At 40.2% G+C, this 24,704-nt stretch overlaps 1 protein-coding gene across 2 annotated transcripts in view; it reads left to right on the top strand.

Annotated features, from left to right (window-relative positions):
- MAN2A1 (mannosidase alpha class 2A member 1) overlaps window positions 1-24,704 on the top strand; it is a 163,620-nt gene that overhangs the window by 49,302 nt on the left and 89,614 nt on the right. For both annotated transcript variants that reach the window (XM_056537485.1, XM_056537484.1), the window contains exon 4: window positions 12,885-13,056. In XM_056537485.1, the coding sequence (XP_056393460.1) occupies window positions 12,885-13,056 (172 nt within the window). The remainder of the gene's footprint in view (window positions 1-12,884; window positions 13,057-24,704) is intronic.

Here is a 24,704-nt window from a genome sequence, read left to right as displayed (position 1 = left end):
ATCTCCGGGCGGTCACCCCAGTGTTATGAACATTTATTTATGGAACGTCGACCTTGGGCAGCTGTGGTCATGTCATCACCCCCTCCATTCATGTCTATGGTAGAGGGTGTGACGAGCAACCACGGCCGCCCGAGGCCAGCGTTCTATACGTTCTATACATATATGTTCAGAATGCTGGGGTTCCAGGCACCGGGATCAGAAATCTTATCCCCCTATCCTTTTGGGTAGGGAATAATATGTCTGGGGGCGGAGAACCCCTTCATATTTTTATTATAAATAATTTAGATTTTACCAAAGTTGGCCTTTTCTGTGTTGCCGTAAAACATAGAATAGACCAGTTTTAGTTATTGTTTTTCTATATTGTAGGCAGAATAACAAGTGAGAAGGACTACATAGTCACCTTCGGCATGGCTGGGTGGCATTCTTTGCTGGCATTGTACTACATATTTTCAGACAGTTCATTTTAGCAAGAAATGAACACTATTTTGTTGTGTTATGAGTCGACTAATTCTCATGAATGTTTCAGAGAGATTAATTTCCATTGGGTTCAGTACTGATTCATTTCAGCACCAACGGCTCTCAGTGATCAAAGTAATTTGCATGTATAATTTATATACAGTATACACTTTGACTTGATTCAATTGCATCTACTTTAAGACATAGAAATTCCTTTTCAGAAGGATTATTTCTTGAGCACAGCAGATAAGCAATACTATTAATTTGCTTCCTGGTCAAACATTATGGATATATGTCTACAGGGGCTGCAGTTTCAGGACAAAGCCTTCATGTTAAAGCATAACTCTAAAGTTTTTTTGAAAAATGACTATTGTGCAGCCCTGAGCACGATAGGAGATGCTTTAAAAATTCCTCTGGTCCCTTCAACTATTTAAAACACGATAGGAGCAGAGCTTCCCTTCCAGTCTCCTAGGTAACCGTGAGTCGGGACCCATCACCGTAGAAATGTAATGGTGCTTGGTCTTGCGCTGGTATAGTTAGACTGATACGGGAAGCTCCGGCTCATACTGTGTTTGAAGGTGAGGTTCACACTCGAGTGCAATGTCTTTGGCGCAGATTCCGTCTGAAAAATGAGCAAGATCGTTCTTTTGGGGGCGGAATAACTGCTGCTGAAATTGCATAGTGGGCCAGCAATGGGATTCTACTGCATCATAATTTCCGACTGAAATTCGGGCGAGCCTTACAGTTGCTGGGTTAACCCACACTAAACCCAATACACAGGGTTATAGTGTGGGTGAATCGTATTACGATGGGCAGTCTCTTACCGATATCCGCGGTATGACTCCAGAGATAACTGTTGTATTCATTGGCTAGCCTGGAAATGGGCAGCTTTGCGTAATAGAGGCATACTGGCATACGAATCTTCCCTGTCTTCATCCCCTCTGCACCGATATGTCCTCTCACTTCATGAATATTTATGGGACCCATTTGCCCATATGTGCATCACAAAGTCCCTTCTGAGACCCTTATCTGTAATCTGTGGAGAAACCTGGCATTGAGTATTTATTCCTCCATTGGTACTGCTGAAGGATACCCAATGGTTTACACAGTTCCCGTTATCATCAATGGGTTGTATATGTAGTGTTAGTCACAACAACAAGACACTTTCCATTCATAAAGCATTAAAGGCGTTCTCCGCTGGGAAAAAATTAAATGTTAATCAACTGGTGGCAGAAAGTTAAACAGATTAAAAATTTCTATAAAAAAAATCTTAATCCTTCCAGTAATTATCAGCCGCTGTATATTACAGAGGAAGTTCTTTTCGTTTGGAATTTCCTTTCTGTCTGACTACAGTGCTCTCTGCTGACACCTCTGTCTATGTCAGGAACCGTCCAGAGCAGGAAAGTTTTGATCCTACTCTGGACAGTTCCTCACATGGACTGAGGTGTCAGCAGAGAGCACTGTGGTCAGACAGAAAGGAAATTCCAAAAGAAAATAACTTCCTCTGTAGTATACAGCAGCTAATAAGTACTGGAAGGATTAATTTACAAATCTGTTAAACTTTCTGCCACCAGTTGATTTGAAATAAAAATGTTTTCCAACGGAGTACCTATTTAACTCAGAATTCACTAATAGGGTGTATAAAGATGGGAGTTTAAAACTAGAATAACATTTTAAAACCATATACAGTAAGAGGGTACATTATACCATATAAACTTGTTTTCGAAGTCTTTTACAGTATGACGTTCCTACAAATGTCTATGTGGACAGATTGCCCTAGTTGACAGGTAAATCCAGTTGAACTGGTTTGTGTAATGAACTGGACAGACAAAAATATAAAGGAAATGCTCCATTCTGAGTGTGAAACATATGCTGGTAAACTGTAAAAATAATGCTTGACCTCCTAGCCCATGAAATTGGGTAGCTAGGATTGCTTCAGACAGCACCTTTTAAAAGGAACGCCATTTTTATCTTTGCTATAGGAACATGGTTCTCTATGCACCCCAGCTAGTTAAATTATTTAGAGTGTAAAATCTAGAGACCATTTGAGTGTATTCCAAATTAGTTTACTACAGTGTTTCCCAACCAGGGTGCCTCCAGCTGCTGCAAAACTACAACTCCCAGCATACCCGGACAGCCTTTGGCTGTCCGGGTATGCTGGGAATTGTAGTTTTGCAACAGCTGGAGGCACCCTGGTTGGGAAACACTGGTATTCTATGTAGATGAACAAAATGCAGCTTGCATCGTAACATACCGTAATCTTATGGCAGCGTAGTTTGGATTTTCTTGCCCTGATGGTAGAATGTTCTATTAACTTTAGGTGGGGAGAGAAGCTGGTTACTATTTAATTATTGCTATGATTAGTGGAGCTTGCACTTGTAGATAGGTTCCCTTTTAAATGACCTTTTTAGATCTGCAGACCGGTGTAATAAGGAAAGGTGTGACCCTGTAGCGGAATGTGACCCTCTGCACAGGGACACACTTTTCTGCTTTACAGCAGTCTCCCTCTCACTCCCTAACCCCAATCATAACCCTAACCTAACCCCTATCCTTAATCCTAACGCCTAAGCGATCAGCACAGAGAAGGGCTGAGGGTGCTGAACTCAGGTCACATTCGGCTAGGGTTCACAGTTTTTTTTCACTTCACCAGCTGCAGAAACAAACATACGGGTGTTCCTCTGCTTAGCCTTCACAAGGAATGAGCAGTTCTGCAGTTGGGCTGCAAGAACAGTCCCTGAATGAATTGTGCAGCCCTTTATACATATTGGGGGGGGGGGTTATCAAGACCTTTTTTTCTCTGGTTTCAGGCTTTTTTCACTGTTTGTCACACAATGTCGCACGGTGGATCCGTGTGACTTTTTGTGCGACAATTGTTTTTGAAACGTTTTCATGGTTTTTACCCATTTAGAGCACAGTGGTCACTGATTCACTAAGTGCGAATGTCGCAAAATTGTTGCACAATCCCAGAAATAGATGACTTCTCAGGTCAATTCAGCCCTGCCCTAAATTTTCTGTGTGACTTTTGAGTCAGGCTTTATGCAACTTTTCACACACAAGTCGCATGTCCGCACAAAATCTGTGACTTTTTTTTTTCTTTTTTCTTTTTTTTTTTTGGAAGTTGCATCACCAAAATGTATCAAAGTCTGTGTGCCGTTTGATAAATTTGGCACACGTCTGCAACTACTACAGCCATTTTTGTGCTCTAAAATAGTTAAGAATTCACACCACTCTTTGTAAATGCCCCCCATTATCCACTGTTTATCCCCGTTTAATCATTACACAGGACAGCATCTACCTATTTGCCCAATAACCGCCTTATGCGGTAGGTCCCTTACTATTGCAGGTGTTTGTCACTACTTGTCTTTTCTGACTCCACTGGTTACAGAACGATTGCAACAATTAATTTGCCTTTGGCCCATAAAGTAAAATAAGAATGGCTCAGTGGTGTTTAACTAAAACTATACAACCCTAAAGATACAAAAAATAAAATCCTTACATTCACGGATTCTCATAAAAGAAAGCATTGGGAATGATCAGAACTTGTGGCCGTTAAATCTTCTCAACCAGGGTAATATACGGAAATGTAAGAGTAAATTAGGTTTTATTACACTAACACAATAGCATAATCAAGCTGAAAGCGCTGTGCTAAGTATGTTCTCTATTCTCTCATGTCTTTAAATGTCTATCTTAAATTCAGCATCTGCTTTGTAATTGTCAAACAATGGAATACTAAATGTAATTCTACGTTGAGCAGATAAAGGAAAGTTCTGGTGGTACAAGACTTGCATCCATTTATCCTGCCACTTGGCCGCAAAGTTTTTGAGTTCTGCGTTTGAACTTTTTAATCTACTACAAGTTAGGCTTTTTTTTTCTTCTGACTTTACCGGCTGTTCTCATGATGGGGAGCAACAGGCAACAACGGGTCCGGCTCTCCCAATGGCCGTCACACTGCCGTGTACTAACAGCAGTGTGAAAGAAGCCTTAAAATGGGGACAAAAGATTCGGCAAAGCATCCGTAGCCATAGGTTGTAGATCCCTGTGTGTTAAGCATGTTACCTGGGATAAAGGCTTTGCATCATGTTTTTGCATAATGTCTGGCATATATGTTTGTATTGCTGAAAAAGTAATGCTATGTATAGCTCTGTGTGCCTATAGACTTCAATAAAGCGAAAGTATACAAGAAGTACATCAAATAACAACTGTGCCAGTGTTTTCCAACCAGGGTGCCTCCAGTTGTTGCAAAACTACAACTCCCAGCATGCCTGGACAGCCTTTGGTTCTCTGGGCATACTGGGAGTTGTAGTTTTGCAACAGCTGGAGGCACCCTGGTTGGAAAACACTGAACCTATGCAAACAATACTATATTGTGTAGGTCTGCGGAAAACCTATGCTAACGAAAAGCAGGATTTTGGATATGTTTTACAAATACAGATGTTGCAAATCTTCAGTTCCCAGCAAGCCCGAACAGCCGTTACTGCTGCCAGCAGCTGTCCAGGCATGCTGGGAGTTGAAGTTTGGCAACCTCTGGAGGGTCACAGTCTAAGACCACTGGTCTACAGTGTTATTATTTCATAATATGTTAGCATAATGCTAATATAAGCACTTTATGATCGGTGGTGGCCTGACACTTGGCAACCCCAATGATCCTCAGAATGAAGGCAGACGAAGGCTAAGGGTGTGTTCAGACTACGGATTTCGAACGTAATGTCTGCTCGCAGAATTACGCAAGCAGAGATTCCATCCTGGCGGTCGCCTCCGAAATACTTTGGCGGTAGGGCCGAGCAGCATTGCGCCGTCACCATTGATGGCTATGCAGTGCTTGCTGACTTCTGCGCAAAGAGAGAACATTTTCAGTGGTGGAATTGTCCGCCACTGAAATTCTGCAGTGTGAACGGCTCTGCGGAAGACGCATTCACACACATAATGGTAGGAGTTCACACTGCTAAATCCGTAGTGTGAACTTACCCTAATAGAGATCTGCAACCCTTTCAGTTTTCCCTTTAAACAGTGACACCTGTACAAGTTGAAATCTTTAAGGAGCCACTGTGCCAGATTAGTGAGTGGATCCTTTTTTCTCAGTCTTGTAGAACGTCCTAGAGGTCAGATCCCCACTGATTAAAAAAAAAAAAAAAAAAAAAAAAAAAAAAGATATAGCTTATTGATATCCATACTTTATGAAATTGGACTACCTCTTAAATGAGTTATCGTTTCCCATAAACAGCTAAGACCGGGTTCACATTTGCATCGAGCTCCATTCAGGGCAGCTCAAGTTTGCAGAGTTTGTTCAAATTACAGTAATTGAGCTTAGAAAAAAAAACAGCAGGGCAGTTTTTTTTTTCCAGCTCCTATGACACGATGGAAACCCAACAGGCCTGGATTATTATTATTTTTTTATTGGTGGCAGAAAATTATACAAATTTGTAAATTCTATTTAAAAATCTTAACCTTTTCAGTACTTATCAGCTGCCGTATGCTCCAGAGGAAGTTCTTTTCTTTTTGAATTTCCTTCCTGTCTGACCACGGTGCTCTCTGCTGACACCTGTCCAGGAACTGTCCAGAGTGGGAGTTAATCCCCCCATAGCAAACCTCTCCTGCTCTGGACAGTTCTGGAAGGGTTACAATTTTTAAATAAAAGTAATTTACAAATCTGTTTAACTTTCTGGTACCAGGTGATTTTAAAAAATAAAATAAAATGTTTTGCAGGGGAGTACCCCTTTAAAGCCTATAGGACTTGTCGGGTCCCACAGGTGTTCGTTTTGTAACAGATCGTCAAGAACTTTGCTTACCTGCTGAGTAACAGTAAATTGTATTGTTTATGGAGAATTATTGTGTAACTGTATAATTTTTGGGGGGCTCATTAAATACCTGCTGAAAGGGAGCTTAGTTGCTGTACCCATTTTAAAGGATGGAAATTGGCCTATTTTTTCTTCTCTGCTCCACCAGACACCGGATTGGTGCCAAACTGACCCTAAGCGGGACTGAGCACGACGGTGGTCTTTGTTGCCACTTTATTTTTCCAGCATATAAGACTGGGCGTAGAAGACGACCCCCAACTTACAGTTAAAATATAGAGTTTGGGATATACTCGCAGTATGAGACTACACCTCTACTGCGATACGGTACCTTACCATAGTTTCCCCACACTAGGTTGTCAGCATAGTTTCCCCACATTAGGTTGTCAGCATAGTTTCCCCACATTAGGTTGTCAGCATAGTTTCCCCACACTAGGAAGGCAGCATATTTCCCCCCCCCCCCCCCCACACACATTAGGTTGTCAGCATAGTTCCCCCACACATTAGGTTGTAGTTCCCCATATTAGGTTGGCAGTGGACCCCACAGACATATAGCCTTCAGCCATATACAGTGTATGGCTGGAGGCTATATGTCGGTGTACTGCCCCACTTCAGTTGCACCAAAGATGACGTGCTGGTAACTTACTATGCCCGCGCGTCCCACTATGCTGTTATGGGCGAACGCACGCGACGTCAGTGACGTCCCTGCGTGCGCTACCTCCTGGCGTCCCCTGCATTTTTAAAGTTACCGCGGGCCGCAGAAAGGTAACTGGGACATCCTTTCGGGACACAGATCTTTCGGGACACAGGGATGTCCCGAATGTGATGGGGGGGGTTAGGGGAGTTAATCTTGGCCGGGATGCCCGGTATATGGATAATCCATACCCTGGCCAACTGCAGCACCCAGCGTATAAGACGGTCCTCCCTCGACTTTTGAGAATATCTTACGGGGGTAAAAAAGTCGTCTTATACGCCGTAAAATACAGTATTTATTTTTTCTTTACTTTTTGTTCCTGTTTGTAAAGCAGCTTTGGTTCCTAAGTCTCCAAACTGCATTTCAGTCATGTGGTTTCCTGTTAAGCTGGTTGCTTTTTGTTTCCTGCATTTCAACTGCAACAGTTCGTGGTTTTTTTTTTAACCCCTTAAGGACTAAGCCCATTTTCACCTTAAAGGGGTTATCTGACAGACAGTAATGGACATGCTTAGGAATCCCACAATTCCATTTTCCTCCCTCCCACACTACAGCCACCCCACCCATTGAAACATAAATGAGCTGCATCCATCAAAAGACCTGTGGTTTTTCAATCAGGGTGCCTAGAGCTGTTGCATTAGTTGCAGATTAATCTCTCTCCCTCCACCCATTGAAGCAGACAAGCTCCCTGTCATCAGCTGACTAGTGAGTCAGGTCTCGGCCTCATTGTAACATGGAAAATAATCTGGTCCCTGAAAAATTCTGATTTTGAACATTTTGAGAAAAATTGGAAAATTGCTGCTGAACTTTGAAGCCCTCTGATGTCTTCCAAAAGTAAAAACATGTCAACTTTATGATGCAAACATAAAGTAGACATATTGTATATGTGAATCAATATAATTTATTTGGAATATTCATTTTCCTTTATAAGCTGAGAGCTTTAAAGTAAAAAAAATGCTAAATTTTCAACTTTTTCATCAAATTTTGGAATTTTTCACCAAGAAGTGATGCAAGTATCAGCAAAATTTTACCTCTAACATGAACTAGAATATGTCACGAAAAAACAATCTCGGAATCATAATGAAAGGTAAAAGCATCCCAGAGTTATTAATGCTTAAAGTGACACTAGTCAGATGTGCAAAAAACGCTTTGGTCCTTAAGGCCAAAATGGGCCTGGTGCTTAAGGGGTTAAGGATCAGGCCATTTTTCGTTTTTACAGTTTTATTTTTTCCACCTTACCTTCTAAAAATCATAACTCTTTGCACCTACAGACCCATATAAGGGCTTGGTTTTTGCGCCACCAATTGTACTTTGTAATGACATCAATCATTTAATAACAAAATCTACCGCAAAATCAAAAAAAAATATATTTGTGTGGTGAAATTGAAGAAAAAAAACGCCAATTTGTAAATTTTTTGGGTTTCCGTTTCTACAATTCCAGTAAAAAAGATACCTGATCTTTTAATCTGTAGGTCCATACGATCACAAGGATACCCAATTTATGTAGGTTTTATTTTATTTTACTACTGTAAAAAAAATCCTAACTACATGCACCAAAATTAGTATGTTTAAAATTGTAATTTTCTGAACCCTTTAACTTTTTATTTTTCCGCATACGGGGCTATATGAGGGCTCATTTTTTGTGCTGTGGTCTGTAGTTTTTATCGGTACCTTTTTTGTATTGATGGGACTTTTTGAGCTCTTTTTATTAATATTTTTTTGGTATATGAAGTGACCAAAAATGCGCAATTTTTGACATTAGTTTTTTTTTTTTTTACCTGTACACCATCGACCGTGTGGTTTAGCTAACCTTATGTTTTAATAGTTTTGACATTTACGCATGCGGCGATACCACATGATTTTTATTTAAAAAAAATTTTAAATGGGAAAAGGGGGTTGATTTTAACTTATATTAGGGAAGGGGTTAATTCACTTTTTTTTTTTTTACAACTTTTTTCATATTTTGATCAGTGCTCTGCCATAGCAAAGCACTGATCAGTGTATCCGGCGATCTGCAGATCGCAGAATGGACAACGGAGAAGCAGGCGAGGACCCTCTCATCGTCCGGTAAGCTGATCCGGGACATTGCGATTATGTCGCGATAGTCCCGATCAGCTCCGCTGAGCTGCCGGGACACTTTCACTTTCTTTTTAGATGCCGTAATCAACTTTGATAGCGGGATCTGAATGGTTAATGCTGGGCATCAGCCCGATCGATGGTGCCTGGCATTAGCCATGGGTCCCGGCTGCCCGTAGCAACCGGGACCCATGGGGGTTTAACCCATTATCACTTGGTGAGAACGGTTTAAATCTTGTTAATGGGACCAGGACGTACGTCCTTGGTCCTTAAGTACCGGGGCATCAGGGCATACCTGTACGCCCTGTGTCCATAACAGGTTAAATGAACTTTAATATTCTGACTTCTTTGTATTCCGGTATTTGCATAATATGGTCATGCATCTGTTAGGATATACATAAGAAATTTGACGCCTGTATATAAATGTGAAACACAACGCAACTGCTGGAATGCCTTCCTTTGGATATACATCTAGTTGTTTGGTTAGGTTCCTACTTAATGATGGCTCATCTGACACATAAGAAAAAAAGTTTAGAATTTTATTATTATGCCTTTTGATACTAGGATTGCAGTTAGTAGATTTATAATTTAGTCGGTGCCCCAGACTGCACAGAAGAGTTTATAAACCAGAAGATATTTTGCCAATTATGAGTGCTATGGACCAGTAGTAAGAGAAATACGTTTTTAGTGCTGTACTCCTGCTATTGAAAGCAACTCCACCCAAAATGCACAATGTTTATCCTGTGGTTTAAAATTAGGTGAAAGGACTAGTGCTCAGAACCACAAAACCGTGTGTATTTCGTTGGTTGCCTTAGTCATATCTTGCTGCATATGTTAGAAATCTCAATAACCCATGTGTAGAAAAAAACCATGAAATTCTGTCAGTTTCTGTACTGTTTCTAGTTGAGAGTTGGCTTCATAGAAACTGAGAAGAGGTAGGGAGTTTCTCAAGAAACTCTCAAGAGATGTAAAGGGAAATAACAGAAAACACATTACAGTTATACCAAAAGCTGAATATAGGTCTTAACAGCAAATGTTCAAATGTTTAAAACCATATTTTGTTTTTTAATAGCAGTTCTGTACAATAAGGACATTTGGATGCATGATATGTATCGCATATTGTATGTAATGGTCAGTATCAGTAAAGTATTAATAGTCCATGGATGGTTAGCATAAAATAACGTATTACAATTAAATATTCTAAACTGTACCCCCACTTATTATTGTTCCCACATAATTTTTTGCACTATTTTTAGCTTGTATTACGTGAACAAAAAATGTGCAGGGAGACTTTTTTTTTTCTTTGCTTATTTGTTGCTGGAATAAGTTACTTGTCCCCTCTTCTCACTGTATTGCTTGGGAATGCCAGAAATCCAGGACTCAATTGAAAACTTCTTATTCTACATGCAAAGATGTGGTCCAAAGTGTCAAAATATGCAGTAGAAATCCGAGAAACCCTTGGAATTTCCAAACTGTATTTTGCTACTTATTTTTCCCCTCCTGAAAATTATGCTTTGTGAAAGGGTACCTCTCATGATCTTGTAAAATGTTGTTATCCTCCCAGTTCACTGATAAACCACCCCCTGCCTTTTATTTTTATTATTTTTTTTAGTTTTCTACCTTGATATTGCTCTGTATTTTCTGCTCAGTCTGTCAGATTTACAGACTGGGAAGGGGTTTTACCCAGCAGGCGTGACAACATCTGAAGCCATACAGGGTAGAACTTCCTCCCTCACTCTGCTACACACAGCCCAGAGCAGTTGAGTGTGAGATGAGCTATGATTGGCTAAAGCTGCACCCCCCCCCTCCCCTTTTCAGCACTCCAGACTGCATTTCCTGATTATGGACTTCTGCTAGGCCAGCAGGGGTCCAAAGTCTGTTCTGTTCAAAATATGGGGGGGGGGGGGGGGGGGGGAAATGTGCTCTGGACAAGTAGGGAGACACCTAGTGGCATCTTTTTTAAAATACAATAAAACATGGAAAACTTCATTTTTTTTTTTTTTTTTTTTTTTTTAACACAGTTAATTAGAAAGATTTTATTTACCATAAGGAGTGCTATAGCAAAAAAATTTTTAATGACAGTGCCCATTGAACATACCCTTTTTATTTCACATTTCTAGGGGGTATGTTTATTACAGGCCGGGATGCTACTAAGCTTCCGAAGTGTCCTTTTACACTTAATTACTGCCTGTAACAAGTCGATATATAAAATATAGCAAATGTGTCGGCAGCTTTTTCATTTCATTGATCATGATTCCTATGAACAATCGCCCATGTGATCTTTTGCACAAACCACTTTGTGTTATTTGCCGCACATCCACTGTATACACCAAGAGCTGTGCTGCCAACAGTATTTTTTGCCCACATTAAAAGATGTGATAAAAAAAAATAATATGCATCTTTGTTTATTAAATTCATAGTTTGTGTAATCATAGTTCTGTGCTAAAGGTGTTTTACCACAAAGATAAATAGGTCTAAACTGTTGCATTTTGTGAAATTAAACATAATATAAAGTTATACTTTCTAGTCCCTCATGCGCGACTAAACTAATATGGGGCATGGAACATCTTAGCTATGAGGAGCGATTAAAGGAGTTACAATTGTTTAGTCTTGAGAAGAGACATTTAAGGGGGGATATGATAAATGTATATAAGTATATAAATGGCCCATACAAAAAATATGGAGAAAAACTGTTCCAGGTTAAACCCCCCCAAAGGACGAGGGGGCACTCCCTCGTCTGGAGAAGAAAAGGTTTAGTCTAAAGGGGCGACACGCCTTCTTTACCGTGAGGACTGTGAATTTATGGAACGGTCTACCTCAGGAACTGGTCACAACAGGAACAATTAACAGCTTTAAAACAGGGTTAGATACATTCCTGGAACAAAATAACATTAATGCTTATGCAGAATTATAAAACTACATCCCTTCCCCTTATCCCCTTACACCCTTCCCTTCAATTCCCTGGTTGGACTTGATGGACGTATGTCTTTTTTCAACCATGCTAACTATGTAACTATGTGCCTGTATTGCTTAGTAGGAAAAAACCTACACTATGGCCCTCATTTACTAAGAAAATCGGGTTGTAAGTCTATGTTGCTTTCTTACCCGACTGCTTTTTTCCCCTGGTATTTATTATTATGTCGCATCCTGTTTGTCGCACATGGGTTTTGTTGGTTTTGGTTTCCAACTCCTCTGAGCTGTCGGGAAAAAACCCACAACAATACAACAAATTCGGGTTGGAAACCTTTATAAATACGTGGGAAAGCTCAGAAATGTCGGGTTACGCCCCTTTTTCGGGTTTGGGAGAATCCACATCGGGTCCGTCGGGAAAAAATGTCGCATCGTGTCGCAGACTGGCGCACGATGTCTGCGACATGGCGCAGACAAAGATGCGACAAAAAACCCGACAAAAGAGGTCGGGTTTAGAATAGTAAATGAGGGCCTATGTTTGTATTATGTAACCAAATGTCTTATACATGAGAAAACATGTGTTCATACTTTGTGTTAGCAAAAATAAAGCACATGTGTATTAAATAATTTGGCTGACATCTTATATATAAAATGTTATATATTTGGTTCATTTTTGTTACCATTTCATAAAATATAGGCCCTTTTTTATTTTTTTTTTGTTCTTCTTCTTCTTCTTGGATTTAACAGCTCTAAATTCCTTGGTCTACCTTACCATTTTCTCTCTCCACAAGTAATGTTTCAGGCTTTTCTCCTTATATTCAGCATTTAACTCCCTTAATGTGCTATCCATCATCTCCGTGTCACAGAGTAGAGTTGGATTATGCTGTGGAACAGAGGAGATATTCTTCTGCTAAAACTTTTATCCTTCAAGTTTCTGATTGTTCAAATCCGTCTTGCAGGTTGGCTGAAAACCTTTGATGACTATTTCAGAGACCAGACACAGCACATACTTAATAACATGGTTGTGAAATTGCAAGAAGATAAGGAGAGAAAATTCATGTGGTCTGAGATCTCTTACTTTTCCAAATGGTGGGATGGAATAGATAACCAGAAGAGAGACGCTGTAAAGAAGTAAGTTTAATAAAAACCCATTCTCAATTACACATAATTCCTGAATAAAATTGCTGTTCACTTTGAATTATACATTTAAAAATCATATTGGCAAAGATTTGTAATCTATATTTCTGTCTGAGCAGGATCTTGCTTGCCATAAATGCTGCAAATTAGACTGTTGTATAGCTTTTTTGGGAGGGGGCCTGGCAATAAACTTCTGCCTGCCATGACATTGTTCTTTTTTTTTATATGTGCAATTACCATTAGAGTGATCTCATACATACAGATTGTATATTTTCTCATTAAGCTAAGCTCAATACTAGCTGTATAAATATATAAGGAGTCATCTGTTAGTGGATGCATGCAACCAGAATTATTTATTAAGTCAGATTAGCTGAAATCCCCATTATAGACATATTATGACCTTGCAAGATGGGGAAAACCCAACCAAAGTTCTGATCATGGGGGTGTCACTATCACACCCTATCGATCCAGCATAGACTCTAAAGAGAGTGTGATGGTGCAAGGCTTAAAGCCACAAGACCTCTGGGTATCCACTACTTGTCCCAGCAAGTCACCAAATTAACCCTTTGATAAACGTGTTTCACCAGAGCTTCCTTCAGAAAGGTGAGCTCCTATATTTAGAGATCAAAGACCAGAGCTGATTAATTAAACATTTAAACTGAGAAAAAGGTATCGCAGTGCTACGTATAAAATAAACAAATGACATACAGGTACAAAAATATATAAGTTCAGCAAGACAAGTTCAGAAAACAAAAAGAAAAGTCCTTACAGCATAATGGTATAGCAGTCCTTGTGAGTGAGAGTCCACCTGTTCTGAGGAACTTGTCAGCTTCTGCCATAGGCTTCAAAAAAGGTTTGTCCAGCATCTCAGTCTTATAGTGTCTTTTCTGGAGGGAAAACTCCCCCTCCCCTCTGATCCCACCAGGTGGGGGGCAGCTCTCTTCTGGGTCCCTTATCTCAGTTTTGTTTTCATGATGGGACCAGAAACATCTCATACCCTGCTGCTACGAAGGCTTTTGACTTCAAAAGAAGTATACCACTAACAGCCCCCCCCCCCCCCAATAAAACTGGAATACAGTGGAATAAACAGATACAGTCTGACCCTCACCCATGTTATGAATTATACACAGATACAATTATAATACACATGTTAGATTCCATAATTAAGCCTTGGGCCTGACACCTCCCCCTTAAGATGGAGATTTACCAATATGTATCTCTGTGCATCCACTTCACAGCCCTTTTTTTTTTGTGTGTGTGTGTGTGTGTGTGTGTGTGTGTGTGTGTCTTATGTGCGCCAAATTAATTAAACAGTGCTAGACTTATAAATTTTGCACAAATGATAAATCACCACAGAATGTGCTGTAGGAAATCCTTTTTCTAAGGCAGGGCAGAGGTGACACAAATTTAATATTTTTTATTTGCGCCTTTTAACCCCTTAAGGACGCAGGGTTTTTCAGTTTTTGCACTTTTGTTTTTTTTCCTCCTTACCTTTTTAAATATAACCCTTTCAATTTTGCACCTAAAATTCCATATTCTGGCTTATTTTTTGCGCCACCAATTCTACTTTGCAGTGACATTAGTAATTTTACTGAAAAATCCACAGTGAAACGTAAAAAAAAAAATCATTGTGCTACAAAATTGAAGAAAAAGTGCTATTTTTGTAAATTTTGGGGGCTTCCGTTTCATCCCAGTGCATCAGTAAAAATGACACCTTATCTTTATTCTGTATCTCCATACGGTTAAAATGATACCCAACTTATACAGGTTTGATTTTGTCTTGCCTCTAGCATAAAATCATAACTACATGCATGAAAATTTATACGTTTAAAATATTCCTCTTCTGACCGCTATAGCTTTTTTTTTTTTTTTCCATGTATGAGCCATTTTTTACGGCATTTTTTGCACCATGATGTGAAGTTTTTATCGGTTTTGATTGGACTTTTTGATCTTTTTTTTATTAACTTTTTTTGTGCTTTAGAAATTGACCAAAAATCCTCTGTTTTGGACTGTGGAATTGTTTTGCGTGTACACCATTGACCATGCGGTTTTAGTCCTGGGCGGTATATCGGGTCATACCGAATGCCGAAATATTTTTCCTGCACAAAATGAGTTTTTCCTATACCGGAATACCAGTTGGGCCCGTTCCCCCCCCCCCCCCCCACCCAATGAATTATCAGCCCAGCTCTGTGCTGTCCCCCACTTCAGGGGACTAATCATATGTGACCCACGAGCGCTGCTTTCCCCCCCCCCCCCCCAAATAATTATCAGCCGCTGCGCTGTCACTTTTTTTTTTTTTTTTGCTTCGTTATAGCAAATGTTTTACATTGATTCCGAACACTGATCATCAGCATAGAACTACATGCGGATGATCAGTGTTATCGGGACTTGACTTCTCCTGCCTGGATCTCAGGCATGGAGAAGTCAATCGCCGATCGGACGCGCCGGAGGCAGGTAAGGGACCCTCCTGCTGCGTCCTAGCTGATCGGGACACCGCGGTTTCACTGCGGTGTTCCCGATTACCCCAACTGAGCTGCCGTGATTGCAGTTTTTTCAACTTTAGATGCGGCGATCAACTTTGAGCGCTGCGTCTAAATGGTTAATAGCGTGCAGCACAAAGATCGGTGCCACACGCTATTTGTCCAGGGTTCTGGCTTTCAATAGCCGCTGGGACCGACCTGCTATGATGCGGGGATACAGCGTGACATCCTTAAGAGGTTAAAAAAGACCCAGTTACAAAATCTTTTCCACTGCATAGTCATGAATGAAGTACTGCATTTCAGTCTTTTCTGCTAATGTTGTCTGTATTGAAATTGCAAAATTTTTGCACAAAAACAAATTTTCGCAAAATTCCAGTCAATAAAATGTTAGGAAGGCAATCTCCTTCAAAGTGTGCATCTAGCTGGTCTTTCAACCATATTTTATGTTTGAACTACAGGATGAAAAAAATAAAATGAAAAAAAAAAGCTTTTAATAACATCTGATTCCTACCTAACAACAATGTAAGGAATGTTGTTTCACATAAGGCTGCATGGCCTTTTATATTGGATTATCAGGATTTCTCAGCGTGATAGGCTGCACTCAGAAAAGTCTGGCATTGGCTTACTCTTTCTCTCTCCATTCAGAACACATTATCACTTGGCTTGCACGTGCAGCAACTATGTCAAAACTGCCTGTGTGTAACTAGGACAATAATAAAGAGAAGTGTCAGGTGATCTGTGGGCGCCTCATCAATGACAGGAGATATAATAAAACACCGAAGTATTTCTAAGGTGATAGTCTCAGCATCTTATAGTAGATTACATGTGACCTGTGGCTATGAAGGCTGATAAATTACAAAAGGATGTCCTTAACTTACATTTGACGCTTTCGGTCATTGATGTATCTAGGACTGCTATGTGCTCAAATGGCGTTACTGTTGTCCAGATGTTCAGCAGTTTCCTGTATGAAACAGTTACCTAGAGGTTAAAAAACATCTGCCTTATAACTAATAATGCTACGTTGTTTGCTAGCTTATTCTGTTACAAATCTCATAGTAAGAAGAATAATCTGTAAAGCGGGGGGCTCTACTTTCGGTTTCCCTGTTCTGCCCACCCACAATAGGCGGGGCAGAACGGGGAACCGACAGAGGACTGGCGCCGATGTCCACTTACCGCACTGGCGACGATCGGTGGAGGAGATCGGAGTTCGGCGATGTCGTGCGGCTGGCTCCCTGGATCTGACGGAAGCCTAGCAACATCTGGGAGGTACAGTTTGAGACCACTATACAGTGGTCTCTAAACTGTAACTCTCCAGATGTTGCAAAACTACAACTCCCAGCATGTCCAGACAGCTGTTTGGGCATGCAGGGATTTGTAGTTTTGCAACAGCTGGAGGGCCACAGTTTGGATATCACTGTCAGTGATCTCTAACTGTGGCCCTCCAAATGTTGCAAAACTGCAACTCCTAGCATGCCCAAACAGCAGTTTGCTGTCTGGGCATGCTGGGATTTGTAGTTTTGCAACAGCTGGAGGTCCACAGTTTGGAGACTTCAAAATTGTAGCCCTACAGATGTTGCAAAACTGCAAATCCCAGCATGCCCAAACAGCTGTCTCTGCATGCTGGGAGTTGTTGTTGCGTACCTCCAGCTGTTGCATAACTAAATCTCACAGCATGCCCTTCGGCGATCAGTACATGCTAGGAGTTGTAGTTTTGCAACAGCAGGAGGCACACTGGTTGGAAAATACTGAGTTAGGTAACAGAACCTAACTGAAGGTTTTCCAGCCAGTGTGCCTCCAGCTGCAAAAGTACAACTCCCAGCATGCACGGTCCGTCAGTGCATGCTGGAAGTTGTAGTTTTGAAACAGCTGGAGGTTTGCCCCCCCCCCCCCCCCACCATGTGAACGTACAGGGTACATTCACACAGGCAGGTTTACAGTAAGTTTCCTGCTTAAAGTATGAGCTGTGGCAAATTTTTCACCGCAACGCATACTCCTAGTGGTAAGCTCACTGTAAACCGCCGCCAGTGTGAATATACCCTAAAAACACTACATATACACCCCCTTACACTGTCCCCCCAATAAAAATGAAAAACATATTGTACGGCAGTGTTTCCAAAACGGAGCCTCCAGCTGTTGCAAAACAACTCCCAGCATTTCCGGAAAGCCACTGACTGACCAGGCATGCTGGGAGTTTAGCAACAGCTGGAGGCACCCTGTTTGGAAATCACTGGCGTAGAATACCCCTATGTCCACCCCTATGCAATCCCTAATTTAGTCCTCAAATGCGCATGGCGCTCTCTCACTTCGGAGCCCTTATTAAATTCTGTGAGGGGTGTAGTTTCCAAAATGGGGTCACATGTGGGGAGGTCCACAGTTCTGGCACCACGGGGGGCTTTGTTAACGCACATGGCCCCTGACTTCCATTCCAAACAAATTCACTCTTCAAAAGCTCAACGGCGCTCCTCCTCTTCTGAGCATTGTAGTTCGACCGCAGAGCACTTGACGTCCACACATGGGGTATTTCCATACTCAGAAGAAATGGGGTTACAAATTTGGGGGAAAAACCTGCATTTTAGCAAACTTTAACAAAAAGTCGTGAAATACCTGTGAGGTGTTAAGGCTCGCTGTACCCCTTGTTATGTTCCTTGAGGGGTGTAGTTTCCAAAATAGTATGCCATGTGGGTATTTTTGCTGTTCTGGCACCATAGGGGCTTCCTAAAGGCGACATGCCCCCCGAAAACCATTTCAGCAAAATTTGCTTTCCAAAAGCTAAATGTGACTCTTCTGAGCATTGTAGTTCACCCGCAGAGCATTTTACGTCCTAACAAGGGGTATTTCCATACTCAGAAGAGATGGGGTTACAAATTTTGGGGGGCATTTTCTCCCATTACCCTTTATAAAATGGTAAATTTGGGGAAAAAACTGCACTTTAGTGAAAACATTTTTTTTTTTTCATTTACACATCCGACTTTAACGAAAAGTCGTCAAACACCTGTGGGGTTTAATGGCTCACTGGACCCCTTGTTACATGCCTTGAGGGGTGTAGTATCCAAAATGGTATGCCATGTGGGGGCGGTTTCTGCTGGGGGGGGGGTTTCTAAATGTGACATGCCCCCCAAAAACCATTTTAGAAAAACTCACTCTCCAAAATTCCACTGTCGCTCCTTCCCTTCTGAGTCCTCCACTGCGCCCACCGAACACTTGACACATATGAGGTATTTCCTTACTCGAGAGAAATTGGGTTACAAATTTTTAGAGGATTGGTCTCCTTTTACCCCTTGTAAAAATTCGAAAACTGGGTCTACAAGAACATGCGAGTGTAAAAAATGAAGATTTTGAATTTTCTCCTTCACTTTGCTGCTATTCCTGTGAAACACCTAAAGGGTTAACACACTTACTGAATGTCATTTTGAATACTTTGAGGGGTGCAGTTTTTATAATGGGGTCATTTGTGGGGTATATCTAATAAGAACAAGCCCTTCAAATCCACTTCAAACCTGAACTGGTCCATGAAAAATTCTGATTTTGAAAATGTTGTGAAAAATTGGAAAATTGCTGCTGAACTTTGAAGCCCTCTGATGTCTTCCAAAAGTAAAAACATGTCAACTTTATGATGCAAACATAAAGTAGACATATTATATTTGTGAATCAAAATACAATTTATTTAGAATGTCTATTTTCCTTACAAGCAGAGAGCCTCAAAGTTAGAAAAATGCCAAATTTTCAATTTTTTTCATCAAATTTAGGAATTTTTCACTAAGTAACGATGCAAGTATTGACAAAATTTTACCAATAACATAAAGTAGAATATGTCACGAACAAACAGTCTCGGAATCAGAATGATAGATAAAAGCATCCCAGAGTTATTAATGCTTAAAGTGAAAGTGATTGTGCAAAAAACGCTCTGGTCCTACAGTGAAAATTGGACTAGTCCTTAAGGGGTTAAAGGGTTCTTTGCACTTAGACATCATATCCCCAATCCAAAGGATAAGCTGTCTGATAGCGGGGGACCCCCCCGCGCTCTCAGCTGCGGCACCCCAGACATCCGGTGTACGGAATAAACTTCGCTCTTTGCCAGATGACTGGCAATGCAGGGCGGAGGCTCGTGATGTCAGTCATGCCCTGCTCGTGACTTCACAGCCACAACCCCTCAATGCAAGTTTGTGGGAGGGGGCATGATGTCTGTCATGCCCCCTCCCATAGACTTGCATTGAGGGGGGTGTGGCCGGGACATCACGAGCCTTCGGCGCTGCACCTGACGCTATAAATGAATGCCAGATGCAGCAGGGAGATAGGGGATAAGATGTCTAGGGGTGGAGTACCCCTTTAAAGACCGCACTGACAATATATCAACTAAATCCTGTATGTATAAGAACAGTTAATAAAAATTTGGAGGGAAATTTTGTTGACGTTCATGTTTACTTGCAGCTATGATTCAAAGCTATTATATTTGCGAGCCTGGTATATGTGTGCTCCTGTAGGTCTCAATTTAGAGTTTTTGAGGGAAGCTTTATTTATTTTTTTTGTCCTTGTAGAAGGTATATTTAGGTGGTTCTACGAACTTTCCTACATTTTACCCCAAATATAAAAGGTTTTGGGTGTATGTTTTTTTTTTTTTTTTTTTATCTTTAACCTTAAAAAATGTTGGCTTGGTTAGCAAAATTGCATTCATTGGTGCGGTTTCTTCATAATCCCTGAAATCAAATAAATTGAATCTTGGTTTCCGATGGCCACTTAAATCTAAAATTTATGTAACTGTCAACATTGACTGTTTCTTAAAGTGAGTTTTTGTGTTGACTTTTGCATTTTGTTAAATTTCCAAATCAAAGCACTCTATACTGAAATTAGGAACATTCTGTGTATTAACCCCCATTTTTGGAAAAGAGGTTAGTGACTGACTTTTGTGCTGCTGTAATGGTCCTATTCCACAGTACGAACAAATTCTCCAAAGAAAATATTTATTTTTACAAAAGGAGAATCTTTTTTTTTTTTTTTCCTTCTTCTTTTTTTTTTTTTTTCTTTTTCTTTTTTCACAGCTCTTCTTTTTTGCAAATCTGACCACTGTCACTTTATATATTAACTCTGGGATGCTTTTACCTTTCATTCGGATTCTGAGAGTTTTTTTTTTATTATTTATTTATTTTCGTGACATATTTTACTTAGTGGTAAACTTTTCGTCACTTGCACCCTTTCTTAGTGAAAATCCCCAAATTTCATGAAAATTTAGGATGTTTTTTAACTTTGAAACTCTCTGCTTGTAAGAAAAAAGAATATTCCAAATAAATGATATATTGATTCACAAATACAATATGTCTACTTTATGTTGGCATAATAAAATTGACATGTTTTTTTTACTTTTTTGAAGACATTAGAGGTCTTCAAATTATAGCAGCAATTTTTAAAATTTTCTCAAATTTTAAAATCTGAATTTTTCAGGGACCAGTTAAGTTTGAAGTGGATTTGAGAGGCCTTTCTGTGAGAAATACCCCATTATAGAAACTATACCCCTCAAAGTATTACAAATGACATTCAGAAAGTTTAACTTTTTAGGTATTTCACAAGAATAGCAGCAAAGTGGAGGAGAAAAATCAAAATCTACATTTTTTTTTTTTTTTACACTAAGATGTTCTTGTAGCCCCATTTATTTTTTTATTTTTAAAAGTGGTATGAGGACAAAAAGCCCCCCAAAATTTGTAGCCCAATTTCTCTCGAGTATGGAAATACCTCATATGTTGACATAAAGTGCTCTGCAGGCTCACAACATGGCTCAAGAGGGAAAGAGCAACTGTGGGATTTTGGAGAGCAAATTTTGCTGTCATGGTCTTTGGGAGCCATGTTGCATGTAGGAAGCCCCCATGGTACCACAACAGCAAAAAAACACACGGCATACTTTTTTGGAACAAGGGGTATATTGAGCCTTAACACCTCACAGGTGTTAGACGGCTTTATGTTGAAGTTGGCCGTGAAAATGGAAAAATTTGATTTTTAACACTAAAATGATTTTTAGGGGTAATGGGAGAAAATAGACCCCAAAATGTAAAGCCTAATTTCTCCTGATTAAGAAAATGCCCCATATGTGGACGTTAAGTGCTCTGCTGGCGTACTACAGGTCTCAGAACAGAAGGAGCGCCATTGGACTTTTGGAGAGAGAATTTTGCTGAAATTAAAGTCTGGGTCCATGTGCATTAACAAACTTCCCATGGTGCCAGAACAGCAGAAACCCCCCCCCCCCCCCCCACACACACACATGTGACACTATTTTGGAAACTACACCCCTCCAGGAACGTAGCACGGGTTACAATGAGTACTTACACCTCGCAGGTTTTTTGAACAGTGGGCCGTAAAAGTGAAAAATTCGATTTTTCACACTATATTGATAACGTTACCCCAAATGTTTCATTTTCCCATGGGGTAATAGGGTAAAAGGCCCCCAAAATTTTCTAGTGCAATTTCGCCTGAGAAAGAGAAAATACCCCATATGTGGATGCAATGCTCAGAGTAGGAGTGCCATTGGGCTTTTGGAGTGAAAAGTTTGTTGGAATTGAAGTCGGGGGTCATGTGCGTTTACAAAGCCCCCATTGTGCAAGAAAAGCAGTAACCCCACAAATGTGACATCATATTAGAAACTACACCCGTCAAGGAATGTAAAAAGGGTTATAGTGCATACTTACACCTCACATGTTTTTTAACAGTGGGCCGTAAAAGTGAAAAAATTTATTTTTAACACTTAATTGCTTGTGTTAACAATTTTTTATTTTTTAGTTTCACAAGTAGTAAGAGAAAATAAGATCCACAAAATGTGTAGCCCAATTTCTCCAGAATAAGGAAATACCCCATATAAGATGGTAAAGCACTATGTGGGTGCAAAACTGGGCTTAGGAGTGAGACAGTACCGATGAGATTTGAGGCCTATAGTGGTGCTTTGTACTGCAATGGTTGAGCTTCTGACATAAAATCTATAAAAAAATAAAATAAAAAAAAGGCAAGTTTAAAACAATTTTAACCCCTTAAGGACCCAGCCCATTTATACCTTAAGGACCCGCCCATTTTTTGAACATCTGACCACTGTCACTTTAAGCATTAATAACTCTGGGATGCTTTTACCTTTCATTCTGATTCCGAGTTTGTTTGTTTTTTCGTGACACATTCTACTTTGTTAGTGGTAAATTTTTGCCGATACTTGAATCATTTCTTGGTGAAAAATTCCAAAATTTTATGAAAAAATAGAAAATTTAGCATTTTTCTAACTTTGAAGCTCTCTGCTTGTAAGGAAAACAGACATTCCAAATAAATTATATTTTGATTCACATATACAATGTCTACTTTATATTTTCATCATAAAGTTGACATCTTTTTACTTTTGGACGACATCAGAGGGCTTCAAAGTTCAGCAGCAATTTTTCAATTTTTCACAACATTTTCAAAATCGGAATTTTTCAGGGACTAGTGTGGATTTGAAGGGCTTTCTTATTAAAAAAAATACCCTATTATAAAAACTGCACCCCTCAAAGTATTCAAATTGACATTCAGAAAGTTTACTCCTTTAGGTGTTTCACAGGAATAGCAGCAAAGTGAAGGAGAAAATTCAAAATCTTCATTTTTTACACTTGCATGTTCTTGTAGACCCAGTTTTTGAATTTTTACAAAGGGTAATAGAAGAGAGAGCCCCCCAAAATTTGTAACCCACTTTCTCTCGAGTAAGGAAATACCTAATATGTGTATGTCAAGTGTTCGGCGGGCGCAGTAGAGGGCTCAGAAGGGAAGAAGCGACAATGGGATTTTGGAGATTGAATTTTGCTGAAATGTTTTTTGGGTGCATGTCACATTCAGCAAGCCCCTATCGTGCCAGAACAGCAAAAAAACCCGCATGGCATACTATTTTGGAAACTACACCCCTCAAGGCACGTAACAAGGGGCCCAGTAAGCCTTAACACCCCACAGGTGTTTGACGACTTTTCATTAAAGTCTGATGTGTAAATGAAGAAAACATATATATATATTTTTTTTACTAAAATGCTGTTTTTTCCCCAAATTTTACATTTTCACAAGGGTTAATAGACCCCCAAAATTTGTCACCCCATTTCTTCTGAGCATGGAAATACCCCATGTGTGGACGTCAAGTGCTCTGCTGGTGCACTACAATGCTCAGAAGAGGAGGAGCGCCATTGAGCTTTTCGAAGGAGAATTTGTTTGGAATGGAAGTTGGGGGCCATGTGCGTTTACAAAGCCCCCTGTGGTGCAAGAACAGTGGACCCCCCCCCACATGTGACCCCATTTTGGAAACTACACCCCTCACAAAATTTTATAAGGGGTGCAGTGAGTACACCCCACTGAGGTTTGACAGATCTTTGGAACAGTGGGCTGTGCAAATGAAAAATTACATTTGATTCACAGATCACTGTTCCAAAAATCTGTCAGACACCTGTGGGGCGTAAATGCTCATTGTATTCCTTTAAAACATTCTGTGAGGGGTGGAGTTTCCAAAATGTGGTCACATGTGGGGGGGGGGGTCCATTGTTCTGACGCTATGGGGGCTTTGTAAACACACTTGGCCTTCAATTCCGAACAAATTTTCTCTTCAAAATCCCAATGGTGCTCCTTCTCTTCTGAGCATTGTAGTTCGCATGCAGAGCACTTTACATCCACATATGGGGTATTTTCTTACTCAGGAAAAAAGCCCCACAAAATTTGTAACCCCATTTCTTCGATTTCCCCTTGTGAAAATGAAATAATTAGGGTAACACCAGCATTTTAGTGAAATTATTTTTTTTTTTTTCATTTTCCCATCCAACTTTAATAAAAAATCGTCAAACACCTGTGGGGTGTTTAGGCTCACTATACCCCTTGTTACGTTCCATGAGGGGTGTAGTTTTCAAAATGGGGTCACATGTGAGTATTTTTGGGGGGATTTGTCAGAATTGCTGTTAAATCAGCCACCCCTGTGCAAATCACCAATTTAGGCCTCAAATGTACATAGTGCGCTCTGACTCCTGAACCTTGTTGTGCGTCCGCAGAGCATTTTGCGCCCACATGTGGGGTATTTCCATACTCTGGAGAAATTGCGTTACAAATTTGAGGTCTTTTTTTTTTTTAATTTTATTTTTTTTGCTTTTACCGCTTGTGAAAATAAAAAGTTGTGGGGCAACACCAGCATGTTTCCCC

The sequence above is a fragment of the Hyla sarda genome, chromosome 1 (assembly GCF_029499605.1).
Source record: "Hyla sarda isolate aHylSar1 chromosome 1, aHylSar1.hap1, whole genome shotgun sequence".
NCBI classification, from domain to species: Eukaryota; Metazoa; Chordata; class Amphibia; order Anura; family Hylidae; genus Hyla; species Hyla sarda.
This window is presented reverse-complemented; position numbering and strand designations above follow the sequence as displayed.